We start from the raw sequence: 20,362 nt of genomic DNA, 5'->3' as shown, positions 1-20,362 counted from the left end.
CTTCTGTTTTCCTTCATTTCTTCCACAAATGGCTAAATGAGACACCAGGGTGCGGATGCCTAATAGAGCAGATGCTGACTGGACATTGGGGGAGTCCCAGGTAAGGAAGATTAACTGTCTATTGAGATGTGGCTGAGTCAAAGAACAGAAGAGTATATGACAGTGTCCTACTCTTCCTTCCTTCCTTCCTTTTGTTTTTCTTTTCCTTCCTTCCCTTCTTTTCTCCTGTTCTTTTTAAACCACAGACACCAATGTCTTGCTTAAGGAGAATATAGGAATCAGGGCATTTCCTGACGCACATAGTCGGGTACAGAGCTCTTTCCTTCCTAGTTTCATCCCCATTTACTCATTTACTTTTTCCTGCTTATTTCTTCTCCTTTCCTTCTTGTTTTTCTTTCTCTTCTGTTTTTCTTTCTCTTCTGTTTTCCTTTTTTTCTCTTTCACTCTCCCCTGTTTTCCCTCTTTCCCCCTCCCTCCCTTTTACTTTCCTTTCTTTACTCCTTCTTTCTCTCCCTTCCCTCCCTTTCTGTTTTCCTTTTTTCTTTTCCTTCTTTTTTTCTTCCTGTCCCTTCATTCTCTTCTTTCCTTCCTATATTATGTTCTCTCTTATATCTTTCTTCCTTCCTTCCTAAACCAGCAAAACCACTGCCCTCCTCAAGGTGGGAAGGATGGGGGGAATCTGGGAATTGCGGCAGTGTCCTAAGGACCATAATTAGTCGGATCCAGAGCTCCTTCCTTCTTTCTTGCATCTTTTTTTTTCCTTCTTTCTTCCTCTCCCTTCCTTCTTCCCTCCCTCTTTTGTTTTTCTTCTTCCCTTTCTGTTTTCCTTTCTCTTCTGCTTTTTTCTTTCTCTCCGTTCCTCTCTTTCTTCCTGTTTTCCTTTCTCTTGCTTCTTCATCGGTCAATAGCTACTCTGGTTCAGAACTCTTCAATAGGAGATGTAACTTGAGTCTCCTGGATTGTAATGCACACTCTATAACAGGACCTCCAAACTGCCTTGTGCCTTTTAAAAAGCTGTTGTCTTGTTATGTGGCAGAGAGACCTTTGGGCACCAGAGCCCAGGTGTGATTTCTACCTTTGCACTGGCTATGACCCTGATATTCCCCATTAGGCTTTAGAGGCAGAATCCAGGTGCAAAGAAGTTGATGACTGGGGGTGACCTGGCATGCAAATCATAAAATAATAGGATTGGAAGGGACCTCCAGGGTCATCGGGTCAAACCCCCTGCTCAGTGCAGAATCACTAAATCTTCCCAGACTTCCATTGAAGGAGAACTCCCCACCTTCCATGGCAACCTGTTCCACTCATTGATCCCCTCACTGTCTAATATCTAATCTGTGTCTCCTCCCTTTCAGTCTCATCCCATTGCTTCTAGTCTTTCCTTGTGCAGATAAGAATAGGGCTGATCCCTCTGCACTGTGACAGTCCTTCAGATATTAGTAGACAGCTATTAAGTCTCCTCTCAGCCTTCTCTTCTGCTAAACATTCCCAGATCCTTTAACCGTTCCTCCTAGGACATGATTTGCAGACCGCTCACCATCTTGGAAACTCTTTTCTGAACTTGCTCCAGTTCTTTTTTTTAAATTGTGGTGCTCAAAACGGGACCCAGTATTCCAGAGGAGGTCTGACTAAGGAAGAGTAGAGGGGGATAATGACCTCACGGGATCTAGACTCTAGATCTAGATACATCCCAGAATTGTGTTTGCCTTTTTGGCTGCTGCATCACACTGTTGCCTCATGTTCAGTCTATGATCTATTAGTATGCCCAATTCTTTTTCACATGTGCTGCTGCTTAGCCCAATTCCTCCCATTCTGTATGTGCTTTTTTCATTCTTCTTGCCCAGCTGTAGGACTTTGCATTGCTCGCTGTTAAATACCATTCTGTTAGACACTGCCCACTGTGCAAGCTTCTCTAGATTTTTTTGAATTATCTCTCTACTCTAGTGTTAGCTATCCCTCCTAGCTTTGTGCTGTCTCTTCTACTTTTTGGAAGATAAAGTAATCAGCAACCAAAAATAAGATTTTGTTGGACCCATTTCCATAGTCCTTAAAGGGGATGTGTCAAGATGGCATCCCCTGTTCAAATGCCCTATTAGGGCATATGAACATCATATAGTGGAGTGCTGTGCCCTGGACTACTCTCTATGGCCGGAGCGGAAAGCCGCTTTAAAAGTGGACCATGTGCTGTCCTTGTAATACTACATTTCCCTGCAACGGTCCTGGCTACAATAGCTGATTTCCAGGGACTTGTGGCGAATGACTGCTTGCCTCGGACCCACAATCTGAAAAGGAGGGGTTGTGCAAATCGGCACAACGCCTTCTTAGACATTTCCCAACTTCTCTTAATTCAGCAATTTATTTCCTCTGGGGAAGGGAGAACTGTACTGGTCCCAGTCGCACAGTAGAAAAGGAGGCGGGGCAAAACATTGCTGGGCTTCCCTCTCTTCATGAGCCCCATAACGGCCACATGATCTTCCTCTATGCATGGCTGGCCTTAGCTACATGTGACCCATATGGTCACACAGGGTGCTGCTTACAAGATTGTACGACATGGACTACCCCCTTAGGTTCGCCTGGTGAGATGACGCTCTCCCTTCGTGTGGCAGCATCTTGTGGAGCTACATGAATCATCCTCCTGCTGGCCTTGTCTCCTCCCCTCTGATGTTGCACAGTGGCTTTGTCAATCCATCATAGCCCTCACAACACAATAGTCTAGTTCTGTTATTGTATTTGTCATGAGCTTGGTTCTGGTGCTGTATGTACTGTATGATAGGACCCTGGTTCTACTATTCTATCTTTCTAGTCGAATGGTTTGTGCTATATTTATGAGTTTGGTTCTAGTCCTGTATCTATGTTATGAGCTTGGCTGTGGTGCTGTATTTATGCATTGAGCTTGGTTCTGGGATGTATTTGTTATAAATTTTGGTTCTGGTTACTATTTGTTATGAGTTTGGTTCTGGTATTGTATCTATGTTCTGAGAGTGGTTTCTGCTATATTTATATGCTTCGTTCTGGTGCTATATTTATGTACTGAGCTTGGTTCTGGTGCTGTACTTATGGACTGGTGCTTTGTTCAGGTGCTTTATTTATGGACTAAACTTGATTCTGGTACAGTATTTATGCACTGAGCTGTTCTATTGTGGGTTTGCTGCTATCCTGCTGCTTTTTGTAGAAGCAGAATGCAGGTAAACTGCGTTTCAGTAAAATATATATTTTTTGTCTCATGACGGGGGTCTGCTGCCAAAAGGAATTCCACATAGGGTGCCATCTAACGTAAGGCTGGCACTGCCACTGTGTAGCATACATCTTTGCTTCTAGTTATGATATGGTCCCCTATTATATGCAGTAAGTAGCGGGGGCGGACCTCAAATCTCAACCCCAAATATGTAATTTCCTATAACATGTATTTTTATATACGCGTCGTACTTTATCCGATTTTTGTTTTTTTGTGTTACTCTCTTTATCTGTGTCCCATTAACACATTTTCATGAAAGAATCCATTTTTAGCACGCCAGTCGCTCTCCTAGCAATAACCCCCTGTTTAGCGAGCCGGAAAGTAGGGCAATTTTTCATTATTAATTATAACTTTATCTGGAAGCTTAATCCCCGAAAGTGTGTTTGTTACCGACCGACCGTCAGGAAGAGAAAACCATTGGTGAGCAACAAATTAACCCCGAATGGGTCGCTGACAGCTGGGCTCTGAATACGTTAACCTTGCCTTCCATCCATAAAATGCAATAACCCGCTCAGTAGTCTGATCCCTCACGGTCTTTCCATCCTTAATATGACCCGCCATGAGCCATCCGTCCGAACCGCCGTCCATGGATGATGGTATATGGTGTCTCATCTCCCGGTGGTATCATATCCCTCATTAGAGACTTGTTAAGCTTGGCGTGGGTTGATTTTCTGCTTGATTTTGGAGATGAAGAAGAAGGAGATTATAGTAGCGCTCAGTAGAGCTTTCTCAGGCTGCACCAGGAAGATTAATTAGTCCGTCGGAAAAAAAATAAAAAATCAGGCGGCAGATGTTATGGGGGGTATTTTGCCTCTCAGGTACTGAAATATGTAGACGGAGAAGCAGACCGTTCAGGAAATTGCCTACAACTTTCTAGCGCAGAATATATCAGAATCTATAGATAGATCTGCAGATGTGATCAAAGAGGGAAAAAGTCATAGAAAAGGATTTAAAAATCCTGGAAAGTAGCGTATAATGACAGTAATGCCTCAATAACCTGGGCCGAAACCACCTGACACTTTGTAGCGATTTTACACGTGTTGTGGTTTAACCCCTTCCCACCCCAGGACATATATGTACGTCCTGAGAAGGGAGGTGTTCACGCAGAATGACTTAGGCCCAATGTCCACGGGCAGATTGTGGAATCAATGTGGGGCACCCATGCGGATGATCCGTAGTTCACAAGCCGTCCATAGGGAATCTTGGGCGTCTGCAACTCACACACACATCCGCAGGAGAGAGAAAAAAAAGAAGACCGCCCGTGGATATGAGCCCTAACAGTTGCATCATGTGGATGGCATGGGCTTAGGAGCTGAGTTCATGATATTTGCAGTCTCCCGCTGTATGTAACGGCGGGGATCAGAGAAAACACTGTTCCCAGCCGTTACTCCCAACATTGATCATGGCATGTATATGAGTTAACAGAGGAAGAAGCTCCATCTGTGACGTCATGGGCCCTCCATGGGCTGTCATGGCATCCAGAGTGCCGAACAGTGGCCTCCGGGTCTGCCATGGCTTTCAGTGTAAATTAATAATGATAAGCAATCTGAGCAATCACACGATCGCAGGTTCAAGTTCCCTAAAGGGACAAAATAAAGTTAGTACAAAATTATAAAATTTATGAAAAACCCGGTTTTCCAAACTTTTCTCTTTTAAAAAAAAAATAATAAAAAAGCCGCGTTTGGTATCTCTGCTTCTGTACGACCGGTTGTTTTGATCTCTAACCAGTATAATCTCCGATTACAGGGCGCCTGTGGCGACCGTTTAGGATGGCGTTAGTGTTATGTTTTAGATCTTTGTATTTTATTCTATATGTTTCTCCTTTTTTGTATGTAGTTATTTAGACCTTTATACCCCCCATGACGTCATAATGGATCTCTGAGGGACATTCACACTGTCATTTTTTAATTTCCGTTTTCCTCTGTAACTGGAACATCCATAAGAGCCCCAATTACAGGGGAAAGCATTCCCTTATGAGGAGATTATGCTCTGGCAGAGCTGGGCTGGAGTCTGCTAAAACCCAGCAGCTCTGCCATTCCAGAGGTCGCTGGCGATCATGTGATCGTCGGGTCCAATACAGGAAACAGCGCTGCCACTTCCTGTGCTCAATACATAGCGCTTATTGAGCGCTATATAGGCTGGAGAAGAGAAGGCAGAAGAGGTTACTGACTACATGTGCCTTCTCCTCTGGGTCTCTGGCTGTCTCTGACATCTGAGCACCCAACTCGCTCTTACTGGATGGCTTTAAACCCACGCAGTACGTTTACAATGGCAGGGATCTGAAGCTCAGGACAAAGCATTGGGCATATACAGTGCTTTGTCATAATCCGGTTCACTGAACTTGATTGATGCTGGATTTTCAACTGGTCTGGATTATTGGACAGTCAGAAAATAGTTAAAACAGCTCAAAATAATGCGTAGAGCGAATAAACAAAACAATTAAAGGGGTTTATACCACAAAAACAAGTACAGATTGGTGAGCATTAGAGATGAGCGAGTATACTCACTAAAGGCAATTGCTCGGGCGAGCATTGCCTTTAGCGAGTACCTGCCCGCTCAAGACAAAAGGTTCGGGTGTCGGCGGCGGGCAGGGAGCTGGGGGGGAGAGCGGGGCGGAACGGAGGGGAGATCTCTCTCCCTCTCTCTCCCCCGCTCCCTCCTGCTGACTGCCGCTACTCACCGCTCCCTGTGCCGGCACCCGAACCTTTCGTCCCGAGTGGGCAGGTGCTCGCTAAAGGCAATGCTCGCTCGAGCAATTGCCTTTAGCGAATATACTCGCTCATCTCTAGTGAGCATCCAACCAGTGGAACCCCCACTGATCCCGAGAACAGGGTCCAACGCAACTCCGAATGAATAGTTGGGCAATGTGTACCGCCACTGCGTTCTTTTCAATGGGACCACTAGAGATACCCGAACACTTGAACTTGCCTATCTCTTGAAATGAGTGCAGCAGCGGTACGCATGTGCGGCCAACACTCCGTTAATTTGGAGTCGCTGCAGAGCCCCATCCTCGGACCAGGTGGGGTTCTCCCAAACGTAATAGGACTTTGTACAGCGTACTGTTCTGTATTATGACTGCGGTACACAGCCGCGGCGAGACCACACAGACGGGCGTGAGTGATGCTGTGTTGCGAAGCACAAACACAATCACAGGTGGGTTCTATTGAATCGCTACAGTTTTGCAAACTGACTTTTTGCAGATGTTCAGCTTTACACTAAAAAAACACCTTGTAAAATCGGGACTATTTGCATGCGGTCTTAGCTGTTTATTGCACCTTGGCCGCTACACGTGGCCCCAACCTGAGCTGCTGATATCAGCCACAGAGAGGTAATTGGGGGAGTTTTTATAAGGGGAATTTTTGACACCACTTTTCTGGCAGCTTTTGTTTTTTCTCCAGTTGAACAAGTGATGAATTTATCAAATGTCCCACAATGTGGATATATGTTTTGCTTCTATATATACGGGTCTAGGGATGTGCAGTCACTTTGTAGGCCACCTGGCTACTGGAGGGAGATTATTATCTAAATACCACACTCCACTCAAACCCAACCCCCTCTTTCAAAATGCTCTTCGAAAGTGGAGTAAGATGAGAGGTCCAACATCAACAGCGTTTCCCCAAAAGAGGCACAGGGTCTTATTTTCAGGGAACATCTTATGATACTTACCTACTGGTCCCTCCTGCTCCTCTCCGGAGTTCTGGCAGGCTTGCTTGCAGTCCTCAGTTGCCGACAGAAGATCACTTCCTGATAACAGGGTTCGTAAACCCCGCCTCCAGGAAGTGATTGCTATGATTGGCTGAGCCACGGTGCTTGAGAACTAATCAATGCAGCGCTCAAAGAACCAATCACAGCTATCACATTGGTTCATCGATGCTGCATTGATTGGCTCAGCCGTGAAGCTCAAGAACCAATCAGATCCATCACTTGCTGGAGGCAGGGTTTACGAACCCCCGTTACCAGCAAGTGATCGTCTGTCAGCAGCTGAGGACTGCAAGCAAGCGTGCCGGAACTCTGGAGAGCAGCGGTAGAGACCCGTATGGTGCCTGCTAGATATTGTATTGCTTTTTTTAAAATGTAGTGTGGCTAGGGCTTATTTGGGGGTAAGGCTTGAATTTCAAAGTCCCTGAAAATCGGGGTAGGGCTTATTTTCGGGGTGGGTCTTATTTTCAAGGAAACACTGTTCTTTGTGGTGTAAATTGGTAGTTAAATTTGTGTAAATTGATTTGCATCAGAAAATGGCGGCTCTTACACCAGAATTCTGGTGCAACACCAATAATGAATTTTCCTCAGTGTTTCTGTAGCTTCTTAACACTTGAAATATTTAAGATAAATTAATAATCATGGGAGCAGGAATTGTACAGGGATTCCTGTCGGCTCTGCCTTTTGAAAGATACCACAGTCAGTCTCTTCCTAGCTTGAAATGGCTGATAACAGAGAACAGTAGGTGGCATTAATCTGCTCATCATCCTGTACTCCCCCAACTCCTTTTTAAACTGCACCAGCGATATGATGCACATCATCGATGTATCTCCATTGGACTTTTATTTTTATTTATTTTACATTAAAGGGGTTGGGCTAAGATGGCATCCTCTATTTGTATGCCCTACCAGGACTTATAAATGTCAAAGAATGGGTTCTTCCACTCGGGGACTCCCTCTAGGTCCCAGAAGGGAGAGGCGCTTAAAAAGAGTGGCTCCAGTCCTGGCAGACGTTTCGCCACCCTGTAATACTACATTTGCCCTGCAGAGGCCACTGCAGGGGAAAAATCAGTCTGACTGCTACTTCCCCTGGAAAAATCAGCTGCCGTGAGTGGTGCTTGGGGCATATGGCCAATCCCCCCCCCCGAGCCCCACATTCTCAACGGGTTGTGCATTTTGGCACAACTCCTTTAAATATAAAATGTCTTGCCCACTAAAATTTACATCGTTCTTTAATAACGGCTCCAATTCCTTCTTACTGTAGCCGAGGGTTTGAATCCCCTTACGCACGTGTCTGTCTCTGGAACAGATGTGTTATTGTACATTCCCAGAGAGAAATGTTTTATTACATCTTTCCTCTTTTATTACTAAGTTGCTTGTTGTATTACGTCAGAGTGCCTGCAAGCAGATTGATTAGAGGGCAGCAGGTTTAAATGGTTTGTATGGGATTAATAAAAAAGAAACCGAGACCCCCGTACCCATAGGCTGTGTCTGGTATTTAAAGCATACCTGACTTTTCAAGCTGCTGTGTGTCTGCATTAGGAATAACATTACTTCTGGATATTATATGACTCGTATCTAGTATTTATCAGCAGTTTTCCCCTCTGCAGTCTCCATCTGTAATTCTCAGTCTTCCTTGAGCTGCTGGGTGTAGACTGCTGCAATGATATCTTCATACACTGCACACATAGAGAAGATATCCTGCTCCCATATTTCTGCGCTGGTGGGTGTAGAGTAGCTGCTATGATCTCTTCATACACTGTACACATAGGAGAGCAGGATGTCTTCTTCTCTATCACCGAGCTAGCAGGTGTAGACTGCTGCTATGACGACTCCATACACTGCAAACATAAGCAAGATCTCTTCTTCTCTTTCCCTGTGAGGGGTGTAGACTGCTGTTATATTGTTTCAATACTCTGCGCACATAAGAGAGCAGGATCTCTTCTCTGCCTCTGAGCCGGTGGGTGTAGGCTGCTGCTATGATGTCTCTATACACTGCACACATAGGAGGGCAGGTTCTCTAATTGTCCATCTCTAAGCTGGTGCGTGTAGACTGCTGCTATGATGTCTCTATACACTGCACACACAGGAGAGCAGGATATCTTCTTCTCTGTCTCTGAGTTGTTGGGTGTAGACCAGCTGCTATGATGTCTCTATACACTGCACACATAGGAGGGCAGGTTCTCTAATTGTCCATCTCTAAGCTGGTGCGTGTAGACTGCTGCTATGATGTCTCTATACACTGCACACACAGGAGAGCAGGATATCTTCTTCTCTGTCTCTGAGCTGTTGGGTGTAGACCAGCTGCTATGATGTCTCCATATACTGCACACACAGAGGAGCAGGAGCTCTTCTTCTTTATCTCTCAGTAAGTATTGTATTAGCAGCATGGAAAACCTTATATATATATATATACTGAGCAGTGTATCTGTGATTCCAATAGCTGTGAGACAGTAAAACATTTACTATTAGCTGCAGCAGCATCTGTGTGAGTCACTCCTCCTTCTTTCCCATATACACACACTTCCTGTTATCCCTCTTCATGTCCTGTGAAGTCTGGCTTTAGTAAGAGAGACAACAGGCAGTGAACAGCAAATTAGAAAGAAGGGAGACCCCTAGTGGCCGGCATTTTAGAGGCATTTTTAGTAGAAAAACACAACTATAGGTAAATAAAGTGATTTGTACTTTTGCTAGTTAGCACATTGTCTGTTACATAAGACACATTTGTTGAAAAGTCAGTGACTATTAGTTCCTATGCAGTCTCACCATGAAGCCAGCACTTACCTAAGCTCACCTAATTAAGACTTTGCGTGTTGTAGGGGAGCATAAAGAGACCATGGACATGCATGACCTATCCTGGGACGGACCTGCATTGTATAGGAAATTGCACATTTATTAAAAAAAAGTAGCAGTAACTTTCTGCAGTTTAATTTTATTTTATGATCTCTAAGCTTAATCAGTTGAAGTCTGCCCCCGGTGGCTTTAACTGTTACTGCTACACTACTTGCTTGGGACAAGCATTGGTATAACACAGGCTTTATCTGTATGGACGATGTCTGTGTGATCGCTGTACCAAAATGAACTATATAAAAGACTTGAGATCTTGCTTGAGATCATGAAAAGTAAAACAATAAGTGCGGGCTGAGTCATAGAGGATAACTGGATTCATGAAAAGGGCAATGGTGCGCATTGCTTTATATGTAGTCATGAAATAATCCTGCAGTAAACGTTCACTTTTTCTAATGTCAATAGAATGGCCATATATAACCGTAATTGGAAAGCAGTGCCTCAGCAGCTGTAGTGAAACTACAACCTCCATCCCCGATAACCTGTACCCAAATGCAGATTTACCATAGATGCAGGCAGGGAGGCCTGGATTCAGGGCACCTATTCCATTTTGATCTCACCAAGTTTCCCCTACTAGTCATAATAAATATATATATATATACTGAGCTGCCTGTATTCTGCTTGTACAGGAAGCAGCAAGATAGCAGCATCTCCACACCTGAACAGCTCATTGAAAAAATACAGCACCAGAGCCAAGCTCCGTGCATAAATACAGCACCAGAGCCGAGCTCCGTGCATAAATACAGAACGAGAGCCAAGCTCAGTACATAGATACATAGCAGTACATAGCTCAGTACATAGCACCAGAACCAAGGTCATAACATAAATACACGATGAACCAACCTCACTACATAGATATAATACAGAAATCAAGCTCATAACCTAAATACAGTAGCAGAACTAAGTAACTGTGTTATGGGGGCATCATTAGGTTGACAATGGTGCCTTGGAACATCAGAGAAGAGGAGACAGATCTAGGAGGAGTGATGATCCATGTAGCTCCAGAAGATGCTGCAGTACACAGGAAGGTCATCTGCCCAGGTGGACCTAAGGAGGAAGGGGGTGATCACCACCAGCCTACAAGCACCTGGTGCCCCTCCTAAAAGCTGGTGGCGACAGCATGTGCAACTGCATGGGTTGCATATAGCTAAGGCCGGCTTTGGTCTCGCCCTCGTTTTCATATAGTCCCCACAGGCGTTTCAATATAATAAACAAGGAAGTCAAAAATAAGTTCAAATCATAAAAACATGATGGAGGCCCCAAGATTTCCTGTCCTGAGGAGTTCGAAGTTTAATGGTGTCCATCAAAACCTGAAAGTGACATTAATTTTTTATCTTGGCTTTGCAGCCTCCCATTTCTTATGAACTCCGCTGCATCTCACTTTCTGGTTGTAATGGGAGTTGCAGTTTCCCAGCTGCTGTAAAGCTGCAGGCTACAGACCACCGCTATAAAAATGAATGGTTTATGGAAACCGTCATCTATGTAGCGTGGCAATCATTTCCATAATTCCTGTGATAATGCTGTTGTAAATACAGGCGCAGACAATGTTTTATTGAATTTCGGAGCCGGTGGGGCTGTGTGTGTTTTTTTTAATCGATACCCATAAAAAAGCCCCTCGATAGAGATGTACAGGAAAGAGCGCCATAGTAGACGCCAGCCTGATACGAGATAGTAGCCTTAATGTGCATATAAAACCGTGTCTGTAGACGGTCGTCCTGCCTCTATAGTGAGTAATAGAACGATGACACAAGGCTCAGGGACACCAACAAGGTCACCCATTAGAGAAGGATATTGGGGAATCACTTAATGGCACGTTGCGGTGGGGGCTGGCCGATGAGGTCATCCTCCATCGCTCTGTATCTAGGGAAGTCACATTTCCCAAGCTCGAAGGAGACAAAACAGCTTTAATTAAGTGGAGTAAACTCCTCCTGTGTGGGAAGCAATTTCACAGGATGCTGGCCTGATGCCATTATACTGAAAAGACACAAAACTGGCATCCGAGCCAAGTACTCTAAGCAAAATCTCGTTCGTCACGTCATTGGCCGGCAAGGTGCCTGGCAGTACTGGCAAGGAACAAAGCTATATTGTAAACATAACCTGGACACGGGGGCAACGGGCACAGCGTTCCTGGTAATAAAGTAATGGAATCAGTCCTACGAGAGCGGTAATTCGGATGTTCCCTGTGATATTGTGATGTTATTATACATCTCCTCATTGATTTTCCTATCCTTCCCTTCCGAACTGCTTTATAATGGGATTGTGTTTAATCCCCAGGGATGAAGAGTCCGCTCCTGACTCAGCAGCCGAAGGAGGATCTAATGCAAGATTTCATAGCCCCCCTCCAGGCAATGGACCGTGGTGAAGAGCGAGGGGAGGGCCTGCAAATGCAGCAGACTCATCAGGTACAGTACACAGGACCATAGACGGGTCTATATCTTCACATGGACAGTATATAGGACGGACCATGCATAGAAGATGCTATATATGGAGATCACTGCACATTGCAAGCAGGACTGAGCAGTGTGGTGGTTATATTCGGGAACGGTTAAAAGAGAAGCTCACTTTTCTGGCATTGCAAGAATTCTGCACATTTATTATCTAACTTGCGCCAGAATTGTGGTGTCGGAAATTAGCAATCTTGGTTCAAGTGCCAAAATCTGCAATTTTTTGAAGTTACCCTTTTTTTTTTTAAAGAAGTGGGGAGGAGTTGTTATTAGGGGGTGTGACCTTATGTAGCCGATCACATGTAAGTTGTGAGGTTGAACACTGGCCAGCGTGCTCATGGCAAGGCGACACAAATTATCGGAGTTGGAACGAGGCGCGATTCCATTTTCCAAGTCGTCCAGGCATCTAACATTCCTCGTTCCGCAGTGTCCTGTACCAGGAATATGTCATAGGATGCATTACCACCCACAATGGACAGCACAGTGTCGCCCCCGGGGGCTTAATGATCGCAATCAGCACCATCTGGCTAGAATTGTACATGTGAACAGTCTAGTGAGTCCAGCAGAAATCACATCCACATTCAGTGCAGTAGGCCCCAAGTGCATATCCAACAGGTCAACGCAGCGTTCTATAGCGTCCATGGGATATGGGAGTAGAAGACCCACCAGAGGCCTCTGATATCACCACAACACCGGGCACTCCTCATCTGAACCCTATAGGACTGGAATCATGTGGTGCGATCTGATGAATCACAATACAGATGGCCCCCTACTTGGAAACATTCGAGTTACAAACCTAACTAGATACGGACGTAATTGTCCTGCAGTATGATGCAATGTCATAGCATTACATCATACTGTCCAACGATCGGACAGGCATTCTATCAAGCTATGCCATAGACACGGCTTGATAAGCACTCTGCATAGACAGCCCTGGGACCTTTCAGAAGGCCCCTGGCTGCCATGGCAACTACATGGCATCCCGCGATCTCATCTCATTGGAGCTGTTAATTCTTTAAATACCACTGTCAATTCTGACAGTGACATTTAAAGGGTTAACCGCTCCGATGAGCGGCGCGGCTTTATTGGAGCTGTTGCGGGCAAGTGTTGACTGTAAGAAACAGCCAGTAGTTGCGTTGTATCACCCTGCGATCTCCCTCCATAGAAGCATTTGTTCGGACATACAAACAAATGCACTTACAAACAGCTTCCTGGATCGGAACATGTTTGTAAGTAGGGGACTTTCTGTACCAATTGTTTCAGGCTTGGTAGGGTTTGTGTCTTCTGCAGACCCTTTAAAAGCCATGGACCCCAGTTGTCAGCAATGCACTGTGCAGGCTGGTAGTGGCTCCATCCTGATGTGGGGTTTCCTCATGGTATGGGTGGGGTGCACTGGTTCGCCTAAACATGTTATTGACCGGGGCTCGCAACGTTTCACTGTTTGGTGACCATTTGCAGCCCTTTATGGACTTCATGTGCCCCCACAATGATAGGATATTCCAGATAATGCTCTGTGTCATCAAGATGAAGTTCTCCTGAGTTGGTTCGAGGAACATTCTTGAGAGTCCCTATGAATAATGCGGCCGGCACGTCCACCCAACATGAGCCCAATCAACCATTTCTAGAGTGTGGTGGAGAGGTCCGTTCCCACCTGAAATCCTGCACCTACAAATACCCCGGAGCTGTGGAGGCTATCCAGACGGCTCAACGTTCCTCCAGGCATCTTCCATCCACTTCTGGAATCGATGGCACAGCAAATTGCGCCACTTCACCAGACTAGAGGGGGTTCTACATCTATTTTCCTGTCCCATGACTTTTGACATATCCGTGTCGGCTGGTGCATTTACTTTGATGGTGCTACTAATGGAGGCACTTGACTGTTATGGGGTGTGGCCTGTACTTGTGGGTGGGGTCTACATAGGGAACAATATGGGCTGCACACCGTTGGGACAGATTGTTTTTATTTTTTCATACGTATCATCCATTTTTGGTTCTTTCCCCATATTAACTCATGGTATCCCATAGGGCTCACAACATCTTATGTTATATTCATTGCGTCGCGCGCCGTATATATTAGAACCCAAACGTTTTCTGTCGGATCCTCTCTTATTTTCCAGTCTGTCGCGGCACGGTTCCACATTGATGGTTTTTTAATGGAGTGTTTGTGTTGGGTATTGATTTTCTTTTGCTCTCCCGAGGATTGTTTCATACAATAAGTTGTGCTGTTTGTTTCACGTTAGATTTCAGATTTCTTTGCTGTAATTATTACGCGTCTGAAGTCTTCTATTCCCTCTAGTTATTTTCTGTAATAAAAATGACTCGTTTAGCATCAACCCCTAATGTGCTGCTTGTAAAGTGCTGCTATTGAGCTGCGTACAATATACGGCTGTCCTATGGAGCATTGATCGCCATGAGATATGCCTCAACCTACACATATTGACTAAGGCTATATACTATCACAGTAGGGTAGTATACACTGATCAGCCGCAACGTTAACCCCACTGACAGGTGAAGTGAAGAACATTGATTATTTGGTGTCGGGTGGGATATATGAGGCAGCAAGTGATCAGTCGGTTCCAATAATTGATGTATTAGAAGCAAGAAAAATGGACAAGTGTAAGGATCCGAGTGGCTGTGATGAGGGCCAAATAGTGATGCGTCAACGACTCCCGGTATCTAGTGATGAGTACCAACCAAAAGTGCTGCAAGGAAGGACAACTAGCATCAGAACTGGACCATGAAGCAATGGAAGAAGGCGGTCCGTCTAATGAATCAGGTTTGATGTTGCTGGGATGAGATAGCACCAGGATGTACTATGGGTCAAAGACAAGCCAACAGAGGCAGTGTGATGCTCTAGGCAATGTTCTGCTTGGTACTTGGGTCCTGGCATTCATATGCATATGATACGTATCACCTACCTAACCACTGTACAAACAAGTAGTCCCTTAGGATTCCCTAATGGTAGCGCTCTCCATCAGTAGGGTAATATACCTGACCACACCACAGGAACTGTTCAGGAATGGATGAGGAACATAACAAAGATCAAGGTGATGACTTGTCCTTCAAATTTCCCAGATCTCGATCCTATCAAGCATGTGCTGGAATAGCAAGTCCGATCCATGGAGGGAACACCAACCACATACAGGACTTAGAGGATCTGTTGCTAACATCTTCTGCCGAATACCACCAGACTCCTTCAGAGGTCTTGTGGAGTCCACGCATTGATGGGTCAGAGGTGCTTGGTCGCATGAGGGGGAGCTATACAATATTAGGCAAATGGTTTTCATGGCTGATTGATGGATAATGATGGAATATAATAGAGAGAAGCTTGTCATACTGATGATATAGTAAATCTTGAAACTCTCTCCATGTGAGAATTGACTCTATTATGGGGCTTATACAGGGTGTAGTCAAACAGTCTGATCCAGTGTTGTATCTCAATACTAGTGTCCTATATTGAAATAACAGTAGTGTACTTAAATAGGAAGGCATGGATGTGCTACATGATTGTATGGCTCACAAGACCCAGGACATGGCTTTCAATTTTGTGTTGTGACCCCAATAACAGAAGGAAACGTGGGTGGAGCGATCCTGAATTGGTGCCTGGAGATTTTTGACGGGTTCCATAAAACCATGAGCAAGAAGTAAAGATGGAGGTTGAATGGAGCTGATGCCAACCAGGTGGATGCCTTACCCAAGTGGGTCTGCATGGGAGGTAGTGTAAAACAACTGAATGGAATAGAAAATCCTGGTGCTTGGCCCAGCCTTCCAATGAAAATCCGTATGATGGGTCAGTACTCTTTATTTACAACCTCAACAATAAAATGCGTTTCGAGGCTGAGAACCCCCATAAATCAGCAGAGAAACAGCTGCACTATCATAAATGGGTGCCTGTATGCAGTAATGTAAATGCAGCCCCTGCTGCCTGTACCTCCACTGACTGATGAAGAGGCCCTCTGCCTCAAAACGTATTTTATGCCTACTGTTTTGCACAATAAAAAGTATTGAACTTCATTGACCCATCGTAAGTATTTTCATTGGAAGGCTGCGCCGGGCACCAGGATTTTCTATTCCTTTCCATTGTTTTACATTATGGTGCAAATTGTAGCCAGCAATGTGACGTCTACCATATAGATAGGTTAGGATTAGGGAGCGTTAGCTACTTTGGGTTTCCTGGCCTGAAGAAGTTGGAGATCCGCTGCATTGTGAACACCTTAATATGGTGACTCAATGTCACGGCCAAGGAGCGACTAAGGGTGCTGCACACAGAGCCGCCTCTCTGCCACTTGGCCAGCACTGCAGCAGTCGCACCTCATAGAAATTAGCCATGTAGTGGAAGAGAACGGACGTTGTGCACCTGTAAATCGCCATAAAAGAGGCACAATATTGCATCTGCCCGCCGGCCCTGAAAGAGTCCTTCACAAAGCTTCATCCCCACAACATACAACGTCGTGCATTTTAGGACAGCGCTGCTTTTCGCTTGTTCTCCAAGGTGATCTTCCCATCATCTCCAGCTGTGTACAATGCCGACTCGTAGCCTATTATATCAGACTCTGAATGTCTTTGTGATGTCCCTTTATTATCTCCTAACCCTTCTCTCCCTTCCGTCCTCGAGGACGAGGAAACAATAAGAGCCTCAGTTTTCTTCACATGCCACAGCTAAACCGTTGGTTACAGACAACAGGCGCAGTGGGTGGCGAGGGTGGGTGTTGTGCCCGGTTGGGCCGTGTCGGATAATGTCATCGCATCTCACTAAGCCTCTTTGTTTTCAGTAGGAAACGGAGCCTCTTCTTGGACATCTCCATGTGCATCGATGATGAGGATACAGAAGATGAGATCTCCATACTTTGGACTCTTTACGACTCTGATAGTTCTAACCTCACATTTTTTGGGTCCAGTGGGCTTCAGAAATGTTCCATAGGCCTGGGTGGGAATCACCATAAGAATACAACTGTGAACTCTTAAGGGCTGGAATTCCTCTTTTGCAATTGAATTGTATGCAGTTTATTAGGTGTTTTGTTTTTTTTTTGTATATGATGAAAATACTTCTAGGGGTGAACGCTGTACAACCGCACTTCACTCATTTCCATTCGTATTGCAGCTATGGGGATACATAGACGATGTAGGGCTTGAGCCCAGTGCAGTAAACCTGGATACACATAGTTTGATTAGTATGACAGTCTGCTAATTACTCTCCTTGCAGCAGCCTGAGTGTATTAAGGTGGCCACGCACTTTAGATAGCTGCAGTTCCTCCTGATCCCACCCAACTTGGCCGGGCTTCCATGTGTCGTGAAGGTCTCCGTCCAGACTTGGTATGGCATAGGAGTAAGGAGTCGAGTTGTAGAATACTTTTTCACCACTTATTTACTTATAGGTTCTCGTGCCCAAATAAGATGTCTCTTCACAATACCGAATACGACTTATGGTGCTTTACACGGGATTACTATCGTCTGAACTGTCCGAAATAGTCGCTAAAGCGTAGGAATGACTGCGTGCTGTTACACAGAGCGATTGCTGGTCACTTTCGCAATTGTGAAGTACAATTCATTGACCTGGTGTATTTGAGATTTCGACCTCTTCCATCGCACGCTCATTGGTTGTCAAGTCCACTGGAGGCACATAAATGCATCCAAGAGCGGTCTTCGAGTGAACACTCACTGGCTGCGGTCTCTTAGTGGACCAAAAGCAGCCAGAGACTGTAGCAGTGAGCGTTCTTTCGAAGACCAGCGGGGACTGATCGATCGAGGGTCACTCGCACATATTTGTGTTTTCAAGAACCAATGAGCATTAAGTGGAAGGGCAAAATATTCAAAAAACAGTGGGAGTCCATCGGCAAACGTTTATTGGCTGGACATTGGAAGACAGCGATTGCCTGTTTACACCAGACAATAATTAATCAGCCAGCGACTATTTTTACGTGAGCCGAAACGAAGCAACGAGAGATCAAATTTTTGTTCATGACCCGGACGGTGGCCATGTTTACACAGAACAACTGCTGCTTACTTTCGCTCTGTTAAGCAACTATTCGGACGATGGTTGTCCCGTGTAAAGCCACGCTAAGTGGTGAACAGCAACTGGTATGGATACAACACGCCTGCTTTAGCCCAGTAAATCGGCTTTGGTCTGCATCCGCCGAGTGGCTAGAGTTCTCATCCCACCCGCTCCGTCAGCTGCCGGGCCTTTACTTCAGACCACTCTTCGCGTTGACCTTGGTCTTCAGTGTGTTGTAGGTGTTGCTCACTACTGTCGGTCCCTAATAGTCCCTTGCACACAATGGCGTGTACGCTCCTTTTATAGGGCTTCGCTTTATACATCCACACGCAGGACGGTCACATCCCACATTATTCCTGGGCTGAACTTTCCATATTAGGAGTGCAAAATTGCTCCAGTTACATTAAAACTTCTGTTGGCCGCACTGTTTTCTCAATGCTTTCTGTTGTAGGTTGTTTCCACAGTCACTGCAGGGTTGAACATGTTATGTTAGTTAATTTGTGACTGCAGTGCAATAAAAAATCGTTTTCCTGCTTATGATTTGCACGAAAGAAGAGCATCGTGCGGCGAGTCGTTTTTTGTGGTCCGAGGGTGTGTCTGGTGGCGATGTTTATCGAAGAGTTTGTGCGCAGTATGGAGAAAGTGTTTTGTTGTGAAGATGTATGAATGGATAGAGAAGTTCAAGGAGGGCGGCCATGAAGAAGGAGCCGGACGCCAGTCCACATCCACGACTGATGACAACATTGAGCGTGCATGTGAAATGATTTTTTTGATCATTTTTGAGGTGTTACAGCATCCTCCCCATAGTCCTGATCTTACAGGATAGGACTGTCACCTGTTTGGTCCCCAGAAAGAAGCCCTAAGAGGACCAAAGATTCACGAGTGAAGAAGAGGTAAAGACCGCAGTGGATTTGTGGCTCACAGCTCCGCCTAAAACATAAGGAGGCTCCTCGACTGTCCCTCGACATTCTAGCAAAAACTGGCCCCCTACAGGTGAAGGATTAACTACAGTCTACCATCTGGAATTGATTGTTTTCACTCCCTACAAAACAATACGACAATAATGGCAGCATCAACATAGCAAATATGGCTAACGTCCCCCATCCAGTTCCAATTTGCCCCATCGGCCCACCGCTCTGGAGAGGGGAATAAGTCACTGCTAGACTCATCTGGCAGTGGCTTATCTACCTTAAAAAACCCAAAAGATTACCATGTTGGCCTTTCCCATGGATAGGGGATAAATCGCAATCTTACTACAAACCCTTTAAAGTTTTCCAGGACTTTACTATTGATGACCTATCTTTTTTTGGCGTAGGCTCACCACTCAGGATCTCCACCGATCAGCTATTTGTCGGGGCTGCTGTCAATTTTGAGAGATCCAGAAGCAGACCGTTCCCATCACATTGCAGTGGCCTGGGTTGGTATTGCACTGAATTTAATGGGAGCTGTGCCTGCAATACCGACCTTGGCCACTGCAATGTTAGACAGAGCTGTCTGTTTCTGTCTCTGTCCACACTGACTGCAGCCCAGTGAACAGCTGAGCAGCGACGAACCCCGCCAATCAACTATTGATGACATACTGAGGATAGGCCATCAATAGCCAAAGTCCAAAAAAATCCTTTAATTAAAACAGGGAGAATCTGTTTTAATATAATGAGTTAACCCTGTCTTGACCAGAATCAGGAGCTTCCATGATTAAATCCAGCCTATTCTTATACATGTTTCCAATATACATTAGGATTTTGTATCTCTCATTGTCTCCGAGGCTATTAGCACTTTGTTGCACTTTTGCATTGTTTTGTTACCTGGGGATAAAGGTGTTAATATCCCTATAAATAATGCCTGGCATCCAGAGCTTATCCCGCATGCTACATCCTGTAATATCACACCTTTCATCAGTGCGCTAGCTGAATGATGCCGGCAGATGGCTGGTGTCGGGCAGGACTGTGGAGACTGATGGCGGTTTCCTGTCTGTGTCCTCCGTCAGAATTCTAATCAAATACATTGGTGTGAAACTTCAATAGCCTACACTTGTTACTGAGCGGATGCGGGGGATTTGAGATAGAAGAGATTCTTGTACAGATCCAATCATCAAACATAGGAAAAAAATTGACGGAGTCACAAGCTTAAAGGGGATGTCTAGTTT

At 45.2% G+C, this 20,362-nt stretch overlaps 1 protein-coding gene across 3 annotated transcripts in view; it reads left to right on the top strand.

Annotated features, from left to right (window-relative positions):
* The window catches only part of TRIM44 (tripartite motif containing 44), an 84,894-nt gene extending 66,141 nt beyond the window's left edge, over positions 1 to 18,753 (top strand). For 2 of the 3 annotated variants that reach the window (XM_066583494.1, XM_066583492.1), the window contains exons 5-6: positions 12,055 to 12,182; positions 16,997 to 18,753. In XM_066583494.1, coding sequence (XP_066439591.1) covers positions 12,055 to 12,142 — 88 coding nt within the window. In that variant the 3' untranslated portion in view covers positions 12,143 to 12,182; positions 16,997 to 18,753. The remainder of the gene's footprint in view (positions 1 to 12,054; positions 12,183 to 16,996) is intronic. The other variant, XM_066583493.1, reaches the window with a different exon arrangement.
* The last annotated feature ends 1,609 nt before the right edge of the window (positions 18,754 to 20,362 follow it).

The sequence above is a fragment of the Eleutherodactylus coqui genome, chromosome 11, assembly GCF_035609145.1.
Source record: "Eleutherodactylus coqui strain aEleCoq1 chromosome 11, aEleCoq1.hap1, whole genome shotgun sequence".
In the NCBI taxonomy this organism is placed as follows: Eukaryota; Metazoa; Chordata; class Amphibia; order Anura; family Eleutherodactylidae; genus Eleutherodactylus; species Eleutherodactylus coqui.
Note: the sequence above shows the minus strand (reverse complement) of the source record. Positions and strands in the feature narration are given on the sequence as shown.